The sequence below is a fragment of the Mustela nigripes genome, chromosome 1, assembly GCF_022355385.1.
Source record: "Mustela nigripes isolate SB6536 chromosome 1, MUSNIG.SB6536, whole genome shotgun sequence".
Taxonomy (NCBI): Eukaryota; Metazoa; Chordata; class Mammalia; order Carnivora; family Mustelidae; genus Mustela; species Mustela nigripes.
In genome coordinates this window covers 164,984,520-165,006,051 of record NC_081557.1, presented here as the reverse complement: position 1 = coordinate 165,006,051, position 21,532 = coordinate 164,984,520, and the positions used below count along the sequence as shown (strand labels likewise).

Here is a 21,532-nt window from a genome sequence, read left to right as displayed (position 1 = left end):
TTTAGATTCTGTTTAACATACCTACTTGCCAAAGGGTTAAACAAATCAGAGAGAATATGGAAAAAAGCTGAATTCTATGTTTGCTGAGGTTATAGTGTGGTTAGCTGAAATCTTTTGCTAGTATTTCTTCTTTTTTAAAGATTTCATTTATTTATTTGAGAGAGAAAGTGCACACATGCACATGTGAATGGGGGAGGGACAGAAGGAAAAGGAGAGAGAGAATCTCAAGCAGACATCCCACTGAGTGTGGAGCCCAATTTGGGGCTTGATCTCGCAACCCTGAGATCATGACATGAGTGACAAGAGAAGGATGCTTAACCTACTGAGCCACCCAGGCATCCCCGTTTGCAGTATTTCTTAATGTTTGTTTATTTATTTATTTATTTTTATTTTATTCAGTTATCTGCTATATGGTACTGATGTACTTACTATACAGTGGCTAGTATGTCTTAAGGGAAGTTCTACTAGCATTTTGGACAGACCCATTCTTCATCCCCCTGTTGATAGTCAGTAAGACTTCAGGCATCAAAGTACGTTTGCCTGCATTTCCAAACACCTTCTAGGAATTAAGTGGAAACACTACAAAGATCTGAAATAAACTTCATTTTCTTCTAATGAAACATTTGAAGTGATTCTCAAGATTTTTTCCTCAAACAATTTAGGAACCTACTCTTCTATTGTTATGGATTTTTATTGTTTCATCTAAGGCCCATCTGTCTGCTTTTATCGTTCTGCCTTCTGGGGCTCTGTGTATCTCTTGCTTCATCTCTGGCACTCCAGCTCTCTGTCCTCTGAGAAGAACTCAATACCTGGGTACAACCCCAGTAGCAAACAGCAATATGACAGGATGAATCTAGCGCTCAGAGTATTTCCTCATCTTGATTTGTACCATTGAGTGATTGAGAAAAAAAAAAATCATAGAAGGAAAGTTAAAATAAAATTAATACTTGTGTTAGAGTTCTCTAAAGAAACAAAATCAATATTTTATATATATACATATATATGCAGATAGTTATTATAAAGAACTGACTCACATAGTTATGTCTGGAAAGCTTCAAGATCTGCAGGGCAAGTCAGCAAGTTGGTATCCCAGGAGAGGTGATGGTGTAGCTCCAGTGCAAAGGCCAGCAGACTTAAGGCCGAGGAAGAACTGATGTTTCAGTGTGAGTTCAAAAGAAGGAAAAAGCTGAAGTCCCAGTATAAAGGAGATTTAGTCTTTCTGTTCTATTCAGGACTTCAACAGATTGGATGAGGCCCACACTCATTAAGAAGAGCAATATGCTTTACTCAGTCTGTTGATTCAAATGTTACTCTCATCCAAAAACACCGTTGCAGAACACCCCCATGATATTTGATCAAAGAGCTAGGCAACCCATTGTCTAGTCAGGTCAACATAAAAGTAACCATCACATACTCTTGAGAGTCAGTAAAACTATAGTGATAAAATAGTTCAGAAAAGAAGCAAAGCTATCAGCTAACTTAATTTGACTTCTTAAAACTAGAATTTGGTCTTTCCTTTTTCTTTATTTTTAAAGGTGCTTTAGTTCATCTGCGTGAAACACAGGTGAAACTGAATTTGCACCCAGACTTCCATTTGCATTGAATCATATGTGAGGTACTACAATAATTTTATGCAGAAAAGTCTTCTTTCAGATTTATAGTAGGGTAAGCTGTTAGAGAAAACATTAAAAAAGGTTATGTGTGCCTTTCTGAAGTATGGAAATCTAGTCTAGTTTTAAAGCATGCAAGCTAGAGGTACCTTGTCTGAATTCAAACCTCAGCTCTACCTCTTGCCAGCTATGTGAATTTGGGCAGTCACTTAATCACTCTACACTACATACATTTATCTGTGAAATGGAGATAATAAAACAGAGCTATTATCATTAAAGCAGTAAAACATCTATCAGTACATAGCAAATTCTGTATAACATTTTGCTAATTCTATTATTTTTTATTCTTACACTAATCTGTTTTTTCCAAAGTATTTAACTGCTGGTTGGAGATTGGATATGGGGAAAAGTTTGTGGTAGAATTTTGAAGGACAGATAATAAAGAACACTTGTTCTTCCTTCCTTCTTATAAATGTGAGCTCAAGGGGAGTGACTGGTCTGTCTTGTATTACTGTAAATACAGTAATATCCAGCATAGAGTATATTCTTAATATTTGTAGAAACTGTTTTTTTAATGCAACAAATACAATTAATGTATATATAGGTATGTGTGTGTGAGGGAGAGCATCTACTGAGAATCACTGTGTGGGCATAGCAGATACAATGGTAAACAAACATAAGTTTGTGAGGAATTTACAGTTCTGTGGCACAGATATTAAACACATATCCACATACATTAATATGTAATTATAAACTCTGATGTACTATTGTCAAATTGATAGTGTGATAAAGGAAATAGAGTCTAGGCTTGAATGTGTTAACATATGAATTATATTAACACATGATTATATTATGAAGATACCACAATATCTAATATTAAATGGAGATCTAAAATAAAAAAAATGGAGATCTATATTTATAACTCTTGATATTAAGCATAATGTGACAAAATCCCATTTTTATAACTACATTTAAATTGAATTTAATTTTTTAAATAAAAATATTCATAGCATATATCATTTTCTGAAATTACCTTGTTTGCTTATTCATTTACTGTCTTTCCACCACTAACTAGAATATAAGCACAAGGGAAAGGCTAACAGCATTAGCTTACTATTGCTAAATACCAATCTCTACTACTCAGATTATGACCACTTAGGTTTTTCTGGGAATTGAAAACCTCTATTGACTTAATAAGTAGAAAACAGACTAAAAAAACACAACAGAACAAAACCATATTCATTTTCTGATTGAGGGATGTTACAGTATAACCTGTTTAAAAGGAAATTTGATTAATATTATTTGCTACATTTACTTCAGGAGTAATATCCCAAACAGGAAAGAAAAAAATTCATAATATGGACTATTCATGCATCATTTATGCAATTTTTAAAATTATAAAATATTAGGTATTAAAATAACTCTCGAACTAACTGAAATAATAAAATACATTCATAGGGAAGTTTAAAAATTATGATAAGCTTTATAAATTCCAAAGGCTTTTGTATATATAATTTGGAAAATTACAACATTCTAATAGTTAATAAAGTGGATTTCAGAGAAAAATATAAGTAGAGTTTTCTCTGTTCTCCTTCCCTCCTCTAACAATCCTATTGTATCAGATACAGAATGAGTGCTCAATAAATATGGGGGAGTGATTTTAGTGATAACAATATAACATTGAGGTAACATTCGATTTAGAAGCATTTTATGGGTATAAGGTTGGAATACAAGGGCAGAGAGCATAAGCAGATTGGAGGCAAGGACCTGGCTCACTCAGTATTTATTATTAAAATTTAGATCATTCTGGCTCCCTTAATGCTGATACAAAAATCCATTCCCTTTCTCTTCCACTTTTATAGTCTATGCAAAAATTGGGAAGAATCATTCTAATCATTACAGAATTCACATAGTGAGACCCTAAAGTTAGTAGGTTCTTATTATTTTTCAGCTAGCGTTCTCTTTTGGAAGCCATCTGATGAAGATTCTGGCTCCAAATTTTACTCACTCTCCAACTTATGAGTCTCCACTTCCCAAAATATAAAGAAAGTAACAGTCCCCCAGAGAATAGTGGAGAACATGGAAAAGGGAAGTGTGCATAGAGCCTCTAGCCCAACCACATATGTAACAGGTCTTCAGCAAATAATCAACTCCAAGACCTCCCCATTCCCACGATGCTATTGTAATCGTCTGCAGGCTTGTTCCGCAATGCAGTCCAATACCGCGGTAACGAGTTAGATTGCTCGGATAATTGGCATTCTCCCCACCCAATGCAAGATTGATAGATTCAATATAAATCTATGCAGTAACCCATTCTTGTAATAGAGAGTTCTCATTAAGGAAATGGATTAATTGGCTTACTGATATTTTAGTGAGAGCCAGATTTGAATAAGTGGACTCGGCAGTACAGAGAAAAAAACAAATTAAACACTAATAAAGGCAGAGAGGTTCTTGTTTCGAATGAAGTCTAAGCCACAGGCTCAAATTGAGGATTTGAGTCTAAGATTCGTCAATGCAAGTGGACGTTAATGTCTGACAGATGAAAACACTCTGATTTTTACCCCTGTCAGCTCCCTTTTTTTCCAAGATACTCATCCCAGCTGGAGGCTGTGTCTCTCCTCCCCTAAATGATTTTCACCAGAGATTTCTAACCCATTGGAGGGAATGTATGTCTGATATAGAATATGCTTCACACTTGTTTCCACACACAGCTGATAAGACACACCCAATAATATTTGAGAAAAATAAATTAGAGTAAAATATTCACCAGAATCATTCCCAAGTATCATGGTGCTCATGAGCCCTTAGAAGATTTCATCTTAATCTCTCTGTTCTCCCACTGAAACACTGTTCCAACATTTGGAAAGACTTTTTATTGTGATTAGTTTTTAAGGAGAAATATATAAATATACACGTATAAATGGACATACACACATATTGTTGGTATTCGCATCCTTTTTATCCTATTCAAGCATGTAATTTCCTCAACCCTTTTTTTATGATTCATTTATTTATTCAAAGAGAGAGAAAGAGAGAGAGAAAGGGTGGAGGGAGAGGGAGAGAGAAAATCCTTAAGCAGACTCCCTGCTGAGCATGGAGTCCAACATGGGGCTCGATTCCAGGACCCTGAGATCATGACCTGAGCAGAAATCCAGAGTTGGCCACTTAAGCAACTAAGCCACCCAGGTTCCCCAATTTCTTCAATCTTTATTATTTTTTTAAAGACTTTATTTACTTGAAAGAGAGAAAGAATGAAAGAGAACAAGCACATGAGCAGGGAGAGGGGCAGAAGAAGAGGGACATGCAGACTCCCTGCTGAGCAGGGAGCCCAATGTGGGGCAAAATCCCAGGACCCTGAGATCATGGCCTGAGCCTAAAGCAGACACTTAACCAACTGAGTCACCCAGGCGCTTTCTTCAATCTTTAAAAAAATGAAAAGCCAACACCTCTATTGACCCCATGTTCCCTACTGGCTACAATACCTTTTCTCTCCTCCCTTTATAGTAAAATACCCCAAAGAACTGTCTCTCTCTAATCATGTCATGGCTTGTTACCTCTCCCACACCTCTGACTGTACCTCCCGCTCTTAGGTACTTCCCACAAACTGCTTTTGATGGCCCCAGTGCTAAACCCAAAGGTGGATTCTCTGTCCTTATCTTAGTTAACTTGTCAGTAACATTGCGCACAGTTGACTATCTCCTCTGTGAAAATTTCCCTCTCTCTGGTTTTTTTCCCTGATGTCTCTTTCTACTTCAAGGCCTGCTGCTCATTATTTTCTGCTGGTACCCCATCACTTCAACTTCTAAACTTCGCAATGTCTAATAAGTATTTAAAATTTAACATACCTAAAACCAAACTACTGATCTTCCCTGGCAAACTGCTTCTTCACACAATCTTCCTCATCTCAATACATAGGAAGCAATTCATTCCTTGTACCAAAATCCTTGGAGACATCAGTGACTACTCACCTCTTTTCCATTTTGCTCCCAAATAATCAGTAAATTAGTTGGCTTTCCTGTAAAATACTGGAATATTTCTAATCTGACCACTTCTTACTGTTATCCTAGTCTAAACTGCTGTCATTTTGTCATTTATCTTCTGGATGATTGGGACGGTCTCCAATCAGTTCTCATCCCTCCTGCTCTTGCCCTCTACAGTCTGTTGTCAAAGCAGAAGTTAGAGAGTTAAATCAGAAGTTGTCATACCTCTCTTTGGAATTCCTTAATGGCTTTCATTCTCCCAATTCCTCACCTCTGCCTACACCACTCTTCAGATACTGGCCTGTGTGACCTTTCTGACCCTATTACTATTCTCCTTCTAGCTCGTTTATTCTGCTTCAGTAACACCTGCCAACTTGCTCTTTTATGGACATGCCAGGCCCATCCACCCCTGGGTCTTGGTGTTCACTGTGCTAGTTTTCTCTTACCAGAACTGTTTTCCGTACCACTCAACACAATGCCATGCTTCCTATTTCTTCTTGGTGTTAAACACTAATGTTCATTTGACACATTATATGTCCTATTTATTTGTTTATGGTCTTTTTTTTCCCATTAGAGTTTAAATTCTATGGCAACTGGAGTTTTGGTCTGTTTTGAATTCCCAGTGTCTAGAACAATACTGATACATAATAGGTACTCAAGAAATACTTGTTGAATAAGTCAATGACTTGACTTGCCAAACTAAAATGAAAGAGATTACTGATTTTCCAGTTCAAGTGAAAGTTGATTAATTTATTCAAAACAAACCCAATATTTAGGCTTCAACTGGTACCATCTATTTTTCTTCTATATTTTTGGAGGCAAAATAAGTCAGACATAATCTTTAATTTCTCACATCCATATATATCCAAGGAAGGTGTTGCTACATAAGGAGAATGAAGAAATCATCCTGCTTGGCGCAGAGCTATGATATTTGATGAATATTCTTTTTTAAAAAAATATATATGGTTCTCCATTTTTCTCATGTAATCTGACCTTGGAGAGGGCTTTATATAAAGGAGAAACCATGCCAAAATACCAGTAGAGAAGTATATACCCTGTCTTCACTGGATTACATTAAATACTTTTTCATATCCTCAACCACCAGGAATGACTGAAATTCAAAGTCAATTAATAGACAAAAATTTCTAAGACTCCTATTTTCCCAGTGAAATTTCAATTCACTTGCTTTTGTATTCTTTCATTCTGAAAGCATATCATTGTGTTTATTTCATGAGGTCTACTCACTAAAGCTATGGTGTCAATACTGATTGCTCTTATTAACATTTGTGATTAATTTTGCACTCACTGAAATTGCATTTCCTTTTGACCAGCAGGCATGTATGTGACAGCACGAGACGATCTGTTCTCACAAGCTAATTGGTTTTAATGAAGCCAGAGAAAAACAAAAGAACTCAAGTTTGGAAGGTTTCTGAGGAATTAGAAGACAAATAATTATAAAAACATAAGACTGCTAGGGACTTTAAAGACCAGCTAGCCACTATAAGCAGGGGTGCGACCCTTCTTAGAATACTGGAGACTGCCCATGTCTGAAGCAAATACATTAAAGATAACAATATTTGCAAACTGTACCTGGAGTCTTAAGTCAGGAGAAAGGCCCAAGTTAAAGACAATGACTTAGTTATCAGTCATAAGAAAAGATTGTATAGGAAGAACTTTAGCTGTTGGGGTAAGAGAAGAAACTCATGAGGTATCAGTGGAAATTTAGGGAGATGGCAGGGTCATGGAAACCTATGCCAAAGCCTGAGCCATAGGACACCTTAGAGGAAGCCAATGGATCTGATCTATGGTAGATTACTCATGGCCTTTGAGAGAGCAGCTTCAGAGCAAAATGAAGAGCTATAACTTCAGTTAATTCTGATTTTGAAAAACAAATCGAAGAGAAAGCAGAGCTGTTAGAATGTGTGTGTGTGTGCCTGTCTGTGCAAACACACAGGTTTACATGTATGTGTTTGAACATGTTTGTTCAGGGAAGAGTCAGTATAATGGGAAAGATTAATGATGCAAGAGGAAGAGACAGTGTGATTGATGGGGAGAACTAAAATTGATTTAAACAACAACAAATCAAAGGAAAGAAGGTGGATGCAATATAATTTGTTGTGGATTTACTATGTACTTAATACTTTCACATTTATTTTCTCAGGTCCTAAAAACACCCATAAGGAATTTTTTTTTTTTTCCATTTGCAGATATAGAAACCGATGCCAAGAGAAAGTGAAGAGATTGTTAAAGGATGCAAACTTGGTATATGATGAAATCAGGATTCAAATCCAGAGCTGGCTGAATCCCAAGGCCCTATGTGTAGAGAAAAATGGAAAATTTGACAAACAAGAGAGAGGAGTTGAGGGAATTTAACAGGATGTTTAGAACTGCAGAGTTAGAGTATTAAAACTGGGTTTGCAGACTTACAGAGGAACAAAATTCTGTAATAGCCACTATGGTGCATTTAATGGGATTTTAGGAAAAGGTTGCTAAGTAGTTCCAAAAGCATAACTGAAACATGAATTTGTAATGCCTGCAGTCGAGTGCAGTTATGTGACTTGTTCCAGGTTCTTCGGTTCTAAAATAACATCAATATTGAACATAGGCCAGAGTTTTAAAATTCATTGTAGGCTGGCCTATTAAAAATATATGCTGAAGTTAGAAGTTGGGATATTTGTCCATGAATTCTCTAAAACTAAACTTTAAAAAAAATCCTGAATATAAAGAGAATATGACCAACTATTTTATTTACATCATGGGACCTAGTTAAGCATATTATTGGGTAAGTGAGATCAAACACGCTCTTAAACTGGACACTTAGCTTCTGCCTCATCAAGACTAAATACATACTGAGCACCTTCTGTGCACCCAACAGTGGGACGGGAAGGGAACCCATTGCCCATTATGCGCTTCTAGACTTACAGGAAGAAAAACCCCATTGGCAAAGCGGAGTATGCTGCTATGCAGCCTGAATTAGTATATACTAACATATACTAAACTAAATGAGCAATTTACTAGAGAACAAACAGTATGTACAACACCAAGTGAGCAATGCTAAGTGATGTTCACTGGCCTAAACATGAAGTCTAATTTCTAATTTCTTATTTCTGAATAATAGCTTATCTATACCAGTCAATCATTGCTTTATGAAGGGATTCTCAAAGTGCTTCAACATCTACTTCTCTGTACTTTCATTGCAAACTCTGGACCATTTGAAAAAATTCCAGAGTCATTGTCTGACATATATTAGGGGAGCAGAATCTCTCTCTCTCTCTCTCGTACACACACAGACACACACACACACACAAGCCCACTGTCCACAGGGTCAAAGAGCAGTTTTGGGATAAGTCAATGAGAGCAAGATGTCACAGAAATCTCATCAGAGATGTGAACAACCGAAAGATTTCCAGTGAAGAGTCCTTCTGAAAAGCCAGCTAGAGAAAGTGCATGGAAAGCTGATTTTCTGTTTCCTAAAATTTTAATGAAAATGACTGATGATTAAGATCTTATTCACACACACATAAAACTACATAAGAGAACACTGTGGTGGAAGAAAAAGATAATCTGAATGTTGCTCCAAAGAGAAGTAAAATCTGTTCTCCAACTCCACTTTCAGCCAAGAGAGGAGGATATATCTCTAACTCCCTGTCCATTTACACACTGATGTCATTTGGTTAAGTGTGCTAAACTGGAGAAGGATGGGGTGACACAGTCTGGATAATATAAGGAAATATCACATATTATTTTGTTTAAAACACGTAATTTTTGCTGTACGCGCTGAATCACAAAGTATGACTTAATTTGTGGCCAAGTTCCTGTTTATTTTCAATTTTTCAGCTATTTTTTGCATTTAAAAGTTTGACTTTTTGGAAGGCTGAATTAGTTGTCAATATTACTTTTTGTTATTTGCAATAGTCTGAGATTTCCTCAAGAAATGTGTTAAGTAAATCGTGGTTCACATTCGGTTGTAGATTTAAATACCAACCCTTACCCTCTTTGTTCATCCACCGTTCAGAGTGATTCTCCCAGGAGACATTGTCAGAAACCGAGCAATTTATTTAAAACCGAAAAGAGTAATTTATTTGAAAGACCATAGAAATATATGGTATTATTATCTGTAATAGTACTGAATAGTACTGAAATCGGAAAAGAAATGTAGGTATTAATTTGATGATGTTCTTAAAACATGAAAGCTATGCATTCACAATAAAAAGGTTCTGTTCATATATTATGTATAAATTATTAGCTTCTCAAAGGAAAAATGTCATGAAGAAATGTAAGAGATGTGATTTGAAGCTTTTTCTCTTCTTTTTTCTTATTATTCATATAGTTTCACTAAGATATGGCATTTGTTTGTTTATGAATGCTTGCCAATGGTTCTCTCTCTCTTTTTCTATGTTTTTAAAAATCACAATTGCTTTTTTCCTTCTAACCATTTTATTCAGAATGACCAAACACACTGTGCTGTAATTCTCTGTGAAATTCTAGAATTAATAGTGTTTCACTGATGGGGGATTGGAAAGAATTGAACACATCAGTCAATCAGTTGGGGGCAAAATATGTTTGAATTTAAAAAATATATATTTTTTCTGTACAGAAATATGGTTCATTGGATTGTAACCCTCAAACCTGGAAGAATATCTACTCCTTTCAACAATTCAGAAACAATGATTAATGGAAAGGCTTTTTATAATGGAAAGTCTGAACACATATGTCACAATCTTAGATTTATCAGAATGTGATTATAAAATTAAAGCTATGTAAATACTATTAAAGAAAACAAAGTATTATAGCAGCATAATGAGATTGTGCATTTTTTTCTCTATCAGATTTAGATGTACTTTTTTTTTTAATTTTTAATTTTTTATAAACATATATTTTTATCCCCAGGGGTACAGGTCTGTGAATCACCAGGTTTACACACTTTTAAAAAGACTTAGCTACTATAATTTAGAATATAAAATTTCAATGTGTGTTTATCTGGCATACTTTCACTAAGATGATGTTTGGATTTATTTAAATAAAACTGATAATGAGAAGAATGATCAGAAAAATAAGTCAACAGGAAACACACTTTTCCATGTGTGTCACAACCTGAAATATATTTGTTCCTGTTTCCTTAACCACGCATTCATGAAAAGGCCTTTGGCAGTTTACAAAATTGTTATATTTAATTATTCATAACCATAATATGCCCTTATAAAACTGCTGTCCCAGAGATGCCTGGGTGGCTCAGTGGGTTAAGCCTCTGCTTTTGGCTCAAGTCATGATCTCAGGGTCCTGGGATTAAGGCCAGCATCTGGCTTTCTGCTCAGCAGGGAGCCTGCTTCCCTTTCTCTCCCTGCCTGCCTCTCTGCCTACTTGTGGTTTCTCTCTCTGTCAAATATATAAATAAAAATCTTTAAAAATAAATAAATAAAACTGCTGTCCCTCGTAATTGTTACAGTTACTTCCTCACTGACATCAGAACATTCACAAAGTAATTCATCTATCCCACCTATAATGGCAATGTCTACTATAGACATTCTGGCAAAATGTTAATTGCTCATAAAGAGACAAGATATAGAAAATCACTTAATAAATTTCATAGCATAAATGATCAAGTATAACTGCAAAATTAGAATGTAGCCATTATAAAAGAGTGAAGAGTGACTTAAAGGCAATAATTTCTATCTAGGCTATCCATGCTAATCTATGAACAGAAATTCTTCATTATGAATGAGTAGCTTTCATTTTTTTGAGAATGTTATCTAGTTAACACCTACACTTCTTTCATGTTTTCAGTACCAGCATAGATAATAATACCATAATATCATCAGCTTGTATCATTGCTACCACTACAAGAGCAGAGGTACAAATACAAATACAGATGTGAGAGAAAAAGAAAATTATTTCCCATATCCATCAAATCCTACCTTTAAACTTAATTCACATCTAGTTTCATGTTATTTATGGGGCACATGCAGTTTGCATGGGGCTGCACCTGTTAAAAGCTGAGTCTTCACTGGAGAATGGAAAGGGAAAGCATCACTCTGAAAATCAGGGTTTATCTTAGAAACTAACCTTGGATGCTATAGACTTTCATAGGAAATTTTAACTTAAGTCCACCAGTGGTTAAAAATTTGAGAAGAGGGTTGTAAAGAATTGACACAGGCAACCCAGGGACACTGCACAAGAGTACTGTAGGCAAATATGCTCAAGGCTGAACTGATTCATTGACTTACCTGAGACATATACCATATACCATATACTGGTCAATGACTGTAGAGAGTAGATGCTTACTAAAATGAATGCACTCATTAGATACACGAGAGTCATAATCTAAAATCTTTTTAGGATTAAAAATAATTCTTATTCCTGATTTGAAGGATATAGAATAAAAATAGGTACCTTTTCAATTTTGTTACAAAACTTCATTTCTGTATTTGTTTATTTATTTATTTATTCATTTCTGTATTTATTTTAAATTAAAACAACAGATATTCTATTGTGCTATTTCTTAAAAGTGAGAAAAAAGATAGATTGGTTATCATTTCACTCTCTGAAGTCTATAAATATCAATGGTCTATAAAGTCTGACATTACATTGACTTAATCTAATAATCAGAATGAATGCTAAAATGACCCGAAGCTTCCAATAGCATTTCAACGTTCTATATTAACTGTTCATTGGGAATAAAATTATTTATCTTCTGAGAATCCAAAGACAAATTTTGACATTCTTGTTCCAAACAGGCATCAGAAGCATAATTCTCTTTCTTGAGCAAAATGTACATACATTTCTCTTGTTACAAGAGAAAATAATTTCTCTTCTAAAGCTGATCATAAAAATACAAAGTGTATTCTATATACTAAGATAGTGTCTCCTCCTTCAAAATCTTCTCTTGGTTATATTCTTACTAATGCTAAGCTAATATCCTTCTGAAATTTGGGGCTTCGATCTTCATAATAAGGATCTGGGACTTAACGGAGAAAAGGAATCACATATGAGAAACAAATTTAAGTAACATGAATAAACTTTTTATGGAATAGACTTTTTGAATGATTATCAAAATGTTTTCCTTTAACCTAATAATTATCTAATTTCATAGCCTAATAGTGTCTTACTTAGACTCTTGAATGAAAAAATAATAAAGGTAATGTGTTTTCATTGCTTTTTCACCATCTCCTCTTCAATATGGAACAGACTATAGAGAAGCCAGAAAGACAAGTTTTAAAAAAGAGCTACTTAGGGGAGGAAGCATGGAGTCAGAGCTGGTTTATAGTGATAATAAAACAAGTTGACCTATCTTGCAAAATGCTTTTTAACAAAATGAATGATTCAGGACCAAAAGACACTACAAAGTGGCCTAGCAGTAGCATCATTTCCAAAAGAGTGGTGTGTTCATGCGCGCGCACACACACACACACACACACACACGCTTTATAAAAGAGTTTTAGAGATAAAATGGAAAAAAAAAAAAAAAAAACTCTTACTGAAAAGTCTTCAAAGATTTTCTGGAGTTCTTTGTGGCCATGCCTTTCAGCAATATGTGCTGGATCTGAACCCGCGAAATTTTTCATCTTAGATGCCCAGGTTGCTCCTGAACATTGAAGCAAATGAACAGCCAAGTTCTTTAAACCAAATTTTGCCGCACAGTGGAGAAGAGTTGGGAGTTCTTTGAAATGTGTATCTGAAAGCATAAGAGGCAAAGGATTAATGTGTTTTTATCTTGTCTGGAATGCCACAAGAAAAAGTCAAACCCAATCTACTCCTAAAAGTAATTTTCACAAAGTAGAACAGATTTTCAATGTGATTTTGCATGTAAGAAACCATCAGTGGTTCTAACAATGAAGCATCTCCTTCTTTGTATTTCTCAGCATACAATAAATAGAAACTAATATTCTCACTAGCACTAATGCTCCCCTCTGACTTGGGGGGTAACTTTAATTTGGAAAAGCACATCAACCTCTTAAATTCAAAATAAAACAACACAAATATCATATTGTAATAACTCTTTTTAAATCTATTTCAATATTAGCCAAACACTAACAATATTAAATAGGTCCATCTATAAAACCTTTCTGTGTTTTCTGTGTTTTCTACTGCCATGCTTACTTTGCTGCCTTCTGAAGGTGAGATGGACACATAATTGCTGGAAAGGTTATATGAGATTTCTATGTAAAATTTTTCTTTCAAAAAGGAACTGCAACAGAAAATACAGGTGAGCACTTTGATAAACATCTTCAGCATGGAAATTTCCATCAGGATTTTATAGCTTTCATATCAATGTTTCAGAGTTTCAAAATTGGTTATTAACTATCAATTAGAAGTATTAATTATGTATAACTGTAAAATAGTGAATGTAAACAGCTATCTCAGTGAAAACACATACTCACAGAAATGAGTGTTGGTTTGTTATTATGCTATACTTTCATACCTCGCTGGAAAAAATGTGTCACAGAAATTACATACCAGCTTGCTTGAATAGCTGTGGTATTATCAGGAGCAAGCAACTGGAAGGCTTATGGCAACAGAAACAAAGGTGTCAAAACAAAAGTCAATTTTCTTCCATATTATTTTGGAAAACTGAATCTGGCTTCATTTACCTCTTTGCTATTTTGTAGACTAAAGGAACAAAAAAGGAAATGAGACTTTGAGTTTTCAATTCACTTGGGTGTCTCAGGGCAGAATAAAGTATTTAGTTTGTTGGTTTATATGTTTTAAAAGAAAACAAAATAAAAACCTCCAGGATACATTAAGAACATTAAGAACTTTGCTGTAAGGAAATATTTCCCCCTTTTAAAATGTGTTAGTACTAAACAGCTATAGGTAAATTCCATGGTTATATTTCAATGATAATGCACTGGTCCCTTCTTATATAGTATTCTTGTATTTTATGAAGATGAGCCTTTGAAAGCTGAAACTGTCTAAAGTAGGTACCATCTTCAAAATAAAATGTAGTTACTTACAAAGGTATTAAGATATAATTATTTATTTATTTTTATTAAGAGGCACCATGAAATATAATTTTCTGTTATAATTAAACCAGGGCAAATTTAATCAAGAAAATATTGACATGATAATATCAGATTTCTACAAGTCCTTGGTTATCTGTCTCACTGACATATCATAAAATAAATAAAAAACATCACCTGGCAATCAATGCTTTTTGCATTATTCTTGCACACTGCTATTCTGGTGAAATTGTAAATCACTGTCAATGCAACTTAAAATGTTTTTATCATTAAAGAAATGTTTAATCATTTTGGGAACAGTCACCTTTTAACCTCACCAAACCCCTGTCAGTAAATCCCTTGTTTCAAATAATATAATATTAGAAACAACAACAACAAACTTCATTAAAAATCTCTCTTGTACATCAAAAAGTGTAACAAGGACTGGGACAAGAGGTCATGGATTTTCAGGCTGCCTTTCTTAACAGTTCTGCTACTGTGAACTGTGTTTTCTGACATGTATGGAAGAAGTTCTATTGATTTAAGATCATAGCGATAGTAAAGGGTGCTACAGATTTGAAGGTTGGCTTCTTTATTTCCCATTGCTCTGCTTCATTTCTAGTGGCAGCTTAAAATCCATTAATATACTAGAATACTTTGTGAGGTTACAGACATGAAAGAGCCTTAGAGGGTATCTTTTTATGTTCCTAACCAGTAATAGAAATGTTGCTGTTTTTTGTTTAAGATTTTTATTTATTTATTTGACAGAGAGACAGAGAGAGAGAGAGAGAGCAAACAAGCACCTTTAGACGATGTAGAATACGATAGTCGCAAAAGCACAGGCTTCGAGTTGGCATTCACTATGTGAACTTCAACATGCTACTAATTATCTGAGCCTAGCCTTCTCTTCCAAAATTGTAAGGCTACTGAGATAATTAAGGGACATAACACAGAAAACGTGCCCAGCAAAGTGTCTGAAACATAATAGGCATTAGGTAAATATTCTCTCTTCTTTGTCAATAGATTAAAGCATCCTTGTCCTAATTCATCTTTGTTCCAACCATAAGATCCCTAATTCTTTTCATTACTCCAAAGTACGATCTTGAGAGCTTTACCCCAGAATAGTTGGTCCTTTATAAAATGATGAATCAGTTTTAAATTGGCCTAAATAAATCATTTACAGCAACCCTTTCTATTATCTTGGATGAGGTTATTTTACCTGCTTATTTTCATTAAGTTGGAAATGCTCAGCCTGCTAATATACATAGTCAATAACGAAAAAATTTCTAATTTAAGTTCTTTAAATTAAAATATGACAGAGCTAACCTTTCAAAGAATTTGAAATGATTCATAGGAACTATGTTGGGTTATTTTAATGTTAATTAAATCATGATCTTTAGCATTATTTTTGTAGAACATCAAATTATACTCAGCATGCGAATATAATATTATATTTATGTATATGAATAAAGATATTCATGCCAATACAGGTATGATTATGCAAAGAACTAGTTCAGGCTTTTATGTATACTCTTTATAAAAATGATACTTTTTGTATTTTCACCATGATTTGATTATTATGAGAATTTGAGATATGAATGGATTCCTCTGTATCTTGCACAGGCATGTTTGTAATCACATGATCACTAACGTTTTTGTGTAAAGATTTTTGTGTTTCTGGGGCTTAAAAATTTTTTTTATGAAAGTATGATTTAAAATTGCACTAATAAGTTTAATGAATTCTAGCAATTTTATACATCCATGCAATTACCACCCAAAACAAGCAAAAGAAAGTTTCTATCATGGTAGCAAATTCTCTCATGTGTCATTTTAGTCATTCTCCACTTCAGAAGCAGCCATTTTCTAATTATCATCAACATAGGTAAGTTTGATTTCTTCTTGGATTTCATATAAGTGGAATCATATATACATGTGTATTGTATTGTCTTCCAGCCTCTATTTCTGATGAGAGGTCAGATACCATTCTTAAAATTGTTTTCCTCTATGGAATGTGCTTTCCCCACTACAAACTCTTCACCCTCTCCTCCTCAGCCCCCTATAACTACTTTTAAGACTTTATTTTTATTTTTGATTCAGCAGTTTAACTATGGTGTGTGTTAGTATGATATTTTTATATTTTTTCTGCTTGGGAGTTACAGGGCTTACTGAATCTGTGGATTGATGTGATTCATCAATTTTGGGTCACTCCCGGCCATTATTTCTTCATTCTCCGCATCCTCGCCAGCATCTGTCATTTCCTGACTTGTTGATTTTAGCCATTCTGACTGGTGTGAGGTGATATCTCATTGTGGTTTTGATTTGTATTTCCCTGATGCCGAGTGATATGGAGCACTTTTTCATGTGTCTGTTCGCCATCTGGATGTCTTCTTTGCAGAAATGTCTGTTCATGTCTTCTGCCCATTTCTTGATTGGATTATTTGTTCTTTGGGTGTTGAGTTTGCTAAGCTCTTTATAGATTCTGGACACTAGTCCTTTATCTGATATGTCGTTTGCAAATATCTTCTCCCATTCTGTCAGTTGACTTTTGGTTTTGTTAACTGTTTCCTTTGCTGTGCAAAAGCTTTTGATCTTGATGAAATCCCAGTAGTTCATTTTTTCCCTTGCTTCCCTTGCCTTTTGCGTTGTTCCTAGGAAGATGTTGCTGCGGCAGAGGTCGAAGAGGTTGCTGCCCGTGTTCTCCTCAAGGATTTTGATGGATTCCTTTCGTACATTGAGGTCCTTCATCCATTTTGAGTCTATTTTTGTGTGTGGTGTAAGGAAATGGTCCAATTTCATTTTTCTGCATGTGGCTGTCCAATTTTCCCAGCACCATTTATTGAAGAGGCTGTCTTTTTTCCATTGGACATTCTTTCCTGCTTTGTCGAAGATTAGTTGACCATAGATTTGAGGGTCTATTTCTGGGCTCTCTATTCTGTTCCATTGATCTATGTGTCTGTTTTTGTGCCAGTACCATGCTGTCTTGATGATGACAGCTTTGTAATAGAGCTTGAAGTCCGGAATTGTGATGCCACCAACGTTGGCTTTCTTTTTCAATATCCCTTTGGCTATTCGAGGTCTTTTCTGGTTCCATATAAATTTTAGAATTATTTGTTCCATTTCTTTGAAAAAGATGGATGTTACTTTGATAGGAATTGCATTAAATGTGTAGATTGCTTTAGGTAGCATAGACATTTTCACAATATTTATTCTTCCAATCCAGGAGCATGGAACATTTTTCCATTTCTTTGTGTCTTCCTCAATTTCTTTCATGAGTACTTTATAGTTTTCTGAGTATAGATTCTGTGTCTCTTTGGTTAGGTTTATTCCTAGGTATCTTATGGTTTTGGATGCAATTGTAAATGGGATTGACTCCTTAATATCTCTTTCTTCTGTCTTGCTGTTGGTGTAGAGAAATGCAACTGATTTCTGTGCATTGATTTTATATCCTGACACTTTACTGAATTCCTGTATAAGTTCTAGCAGTTTTGGAGTGCAGTCTTTTGGGTTTTCCACATATAGTATCATATCATCTGCGAAGAGTGATAATTTGACTTCTTCTTTGCCAATTTGGATGCCTTTAATTTCCTTTTGTTGTCTGATTGCTGAGGCTAGGACCTCTAGTACGATGTTGAATAGCAGTGGTGATAATGGACATCCCTGCCGTGTTCCTGAATCTTCAAAATTTTTTTGCTTCATTCTGTCACTTTTACTAAAGGAATATTACAGTATGTTAGATTATTTAATATTATTCTATGCAGCTTGGATCAGAATGGAGTCAAATTAATATGTACATGAACTGACCTTGTTCTTTTTTATGGCTTTACTTTGAGTCTAGAGTTTTCAGTTTGAGTAATTTATTTGGATGGTCTTCAAGTTTACTGATTCTCTTTTCCTTTGTTGTTTCTATGATTAACTCCATTTAATTTTTTAAAAATTTCTGATATTGTGTATTTCTAGGATTTCTTTTTTTTATTATAATTTCTATTGCTCTGATAAAATTGCCATCTTTTTACACGTTGCCTAACTTTTACAATAGATTCTATAACATATTTATCATAGCTTTTCTAGTATTTCATCTGATTATTTCAACATCTGGAACATTTCTGTGTCTGCTTCTAATCACTGTCTCTTTTCTTGACCAAGGGTCACTTTTTCTTCCTTCTTCATATTTCTCACAATTTTTTATTGTATTATATTAAAGAGCTCAAGTAAATAATGTTTATCCCCAGAATAAGGCATACCATTGCCTCAGTCAGACAACTACATTTGGGAATGGAGTGAAATTTTTCTGTCGATGAACTGAGCTTGGTCATTTTTGCATCATTACTTAGCTTCCATTAACAACTGGCCTCAAATATTTTGAGGGCAGGATCACAACTTTCTTCAGCACAGGTTGGCATCTGAGCCTTGCCGAGACTCAAGAAACCCCAGCTGCTGTACAGACTGGCTGTCAGCTTTTGGGTTACCAGATATTCTTTTTTTCCTCCAGTCCTGCCTCCAGAATTCACATCAGAATATCTCTTTTAGATTTTGTGAGGCCTCTGTAGTATACGTGGTTAAGACAGACTCCTTACCATCCCAATAGCTTGGAAGTATTTCTTCCAGCTTTGATGCCTCTCCGTATGCTCTCTGTAAGCTCATGGTAAAAGCTTTGGTGGGATTTGTCTCAGCAAACCTGACCCCTTTCACTCTTCAGCAGCCAGGACCAGGACTTCAGGGAGGGATCAGAATGTTTTACAAGGAGCTCTCTCAGGTTTCTTGCCCTCCAGCCCTTGGTATACTAGCTCTGTGCACTTGTAACAGCCTACAAAAGAGAGGTAGTGGGTGATGCAGACCCAGTCTGTAATTGGAGCTCTGTGGGATTTTTGTCCATCACACTAGCCTAGTATATCCACTTAAAGTTTGCTAAACATTCAACTAGTTTCTCTTTACTCTTCATCAATAGTGAGTTCTTGTTGCTCTGTAAAGGATAAAGGAAGTCATGAATTTCTTCTTTCTTATGAAGGACTCTTTCTGGAATTTGGTTATTTAGGTTTTTTTGTCATTAATTTTCTGCTGGATTAAAAAAGAGATACTGATTTTGAAAATCATCTTGCTTGTTGTTATAATGGGAGCAATAGCCTCTTGTGATGAACATGTAATGAGAAACAGAGTCCTATTAGTCTTAGCTCATACACCATTTAGTGATTTTCTTAAATTTACATTTATTTTTATTTTTTATTAACATGTCATGCATTATTTGTTTCAGGGGTACAGGTCTGTCATTCATCAGTCTTACAGAATTCACAGCACTCACAATAGCACATAGCCTTACCAATGTCCATCACCCAGCCACCCCATCCTTCCCACTGCCCCCACCCCAGCAACCCTCAGCTTGTTTCCTGAGATTAAGAGTCTCTTATGGTTTCTCAAATTCCACATATCAGTGAGATCATATATTAATTGTCTTTCTCCGACTGACTTATTTTGCTTAGCATAATACCTTCTAGTTCCATCCATGTTGTTGCAAATGGCAAGATTTCAGTTTTTGGATGGCTGCATAATATTCCAGTGTGTGTGTGTGTGTGTGTGTGTGTGTGTGTGTGTGTACCATATCTTCTTTATCTATTAGATGGACGTCCATCTGTTGATGGACATCTAGGCCCTTTCCATAGTTTGGCTATTGTGGACATTGCTGTTATAAACATTGGGGTGCACATTCTCCTTTGGATCACTGCATTTTTATCTTTAGGATAAATACCCAGTAGTGTGATTGCTGGGTTGCAGGGTAGCTCTATTTTCAACTTTTTGAGAAACCTCCACACTTTTCCAGAGTGCCTGCACCAGCTTAAATTCCCACCAACAGTTTAGGGGGGTTTCCCTTTCTCTACATCCTCACCAACATCTGTTGTTTCCTGGCTTAATTTTAGCCATTCTGACTGGTGTGAGGTGGTATTTCACTGTGGTTTTGATTTGTATTTCCCTGATGCCAAGTGATATGGAGCACTTTTTCATGTGTCTGTTGGTCATTTGGATGTCTTTGCAGAAATGTCTGTTCATGTCTTCTGCCCATTTCTTGATTGGATTATTTGTTCTTTGGGTGTTCAGTTTGGTAAGTTCTTCATAGATTCTGGATACTAGCCCTTTATCTGATATGTCATTTGTGACTATCTTCTCCCATTCTGTTAATTGTCTTTTGGTTTTGTTGATTGTTTCCTTTGCTGTGCATACAATGTTTATTTTATAAGTAGTTTATAATCTTACTTATTAGATTAAAATAATGGATTCCTTAAGAAGATAGAAAAAGTCTTATAAAATTTGCTTACTCTGTAGTGTACGCCTGCTTCATTTCATGGAAATTTTCATTGAAGTAATCAAGATTCATTGCAGATGCAATGAATTTTATTATCAAGGTGTAAATAAGAAACCACAATTCACACTAAAGTGTGGTCAGTTTGCTTTTGACTTTTTTTTCTGGATGAAATAAATTTTCAGCTTCAGTTGTTTCAACCCACGTTTGTTGAATGCTAATTTCAGAAGAACAGAATTTAATGTCTCTCCTTTTTCAAGGAAATTCCAATTTCACTAGTTTTGCAAATAAAAATAAATAGGTGACTTGGTATGTAGTAAAGAAATTGAGTCATATATTTGTTTATGCTGAGCCATTTCTAAAAGTTCAAGGTAATCCCTATAAGAGGTGGCCAATAATTAGATTAAAGTAATCAAACCAAAGCTTTCAAAAGATTAACCTTGCTCACCAGAATAATAGAATGGGAATATACCCAAGGTTGGAATATAAGCTTTAAAAATTTAAAAGATGATGATACAAACTGGAAGTGCATGGCTATGTAATCCATTTGTTCTCATAAATCACTATCTAGAATCATAAATATTTATTCACTCAAAGGAGAATGAGCAGGTGGCCACTTTAGGACAAAACAATGAAGCACACAGCAAAGAAAAGATAAATCAGGAGAACTGCTTTCTAATCCCAGCTCAGCCACTCAATCTGTAATGTTTAAGAAAG

At 35.1% G+C, this 21,532-nt stretch overlaps 1 protein-coding gene across 3 annotated transcripts in view; it reads right to left on the bottom strand.

The window, feature by feature from the left end:
* BANK1 (B cell scaffold protein with ankyrin repeats 1) overlaps positions 1 to 21,532 on the bottom strand; it is a 306,556-nt gene that overhangs the window by 152,102 nt on the left and 132,922 nt on the right. For all 3 annotated transcript variants that reach the window (XM_059376571.1, XM_059376554.1, XM_059376562.1), the window contains exon 7: positions 13,066 to 13,262. In XM_059376571.1, the coding sequence (XP_059232554.1) occupies positions 13,066 to 13,262 (197 nt within the window). The remainder of the gene's footprint in view (positions 1 to 13,065; positions 13,263 to 21,532) is intronic.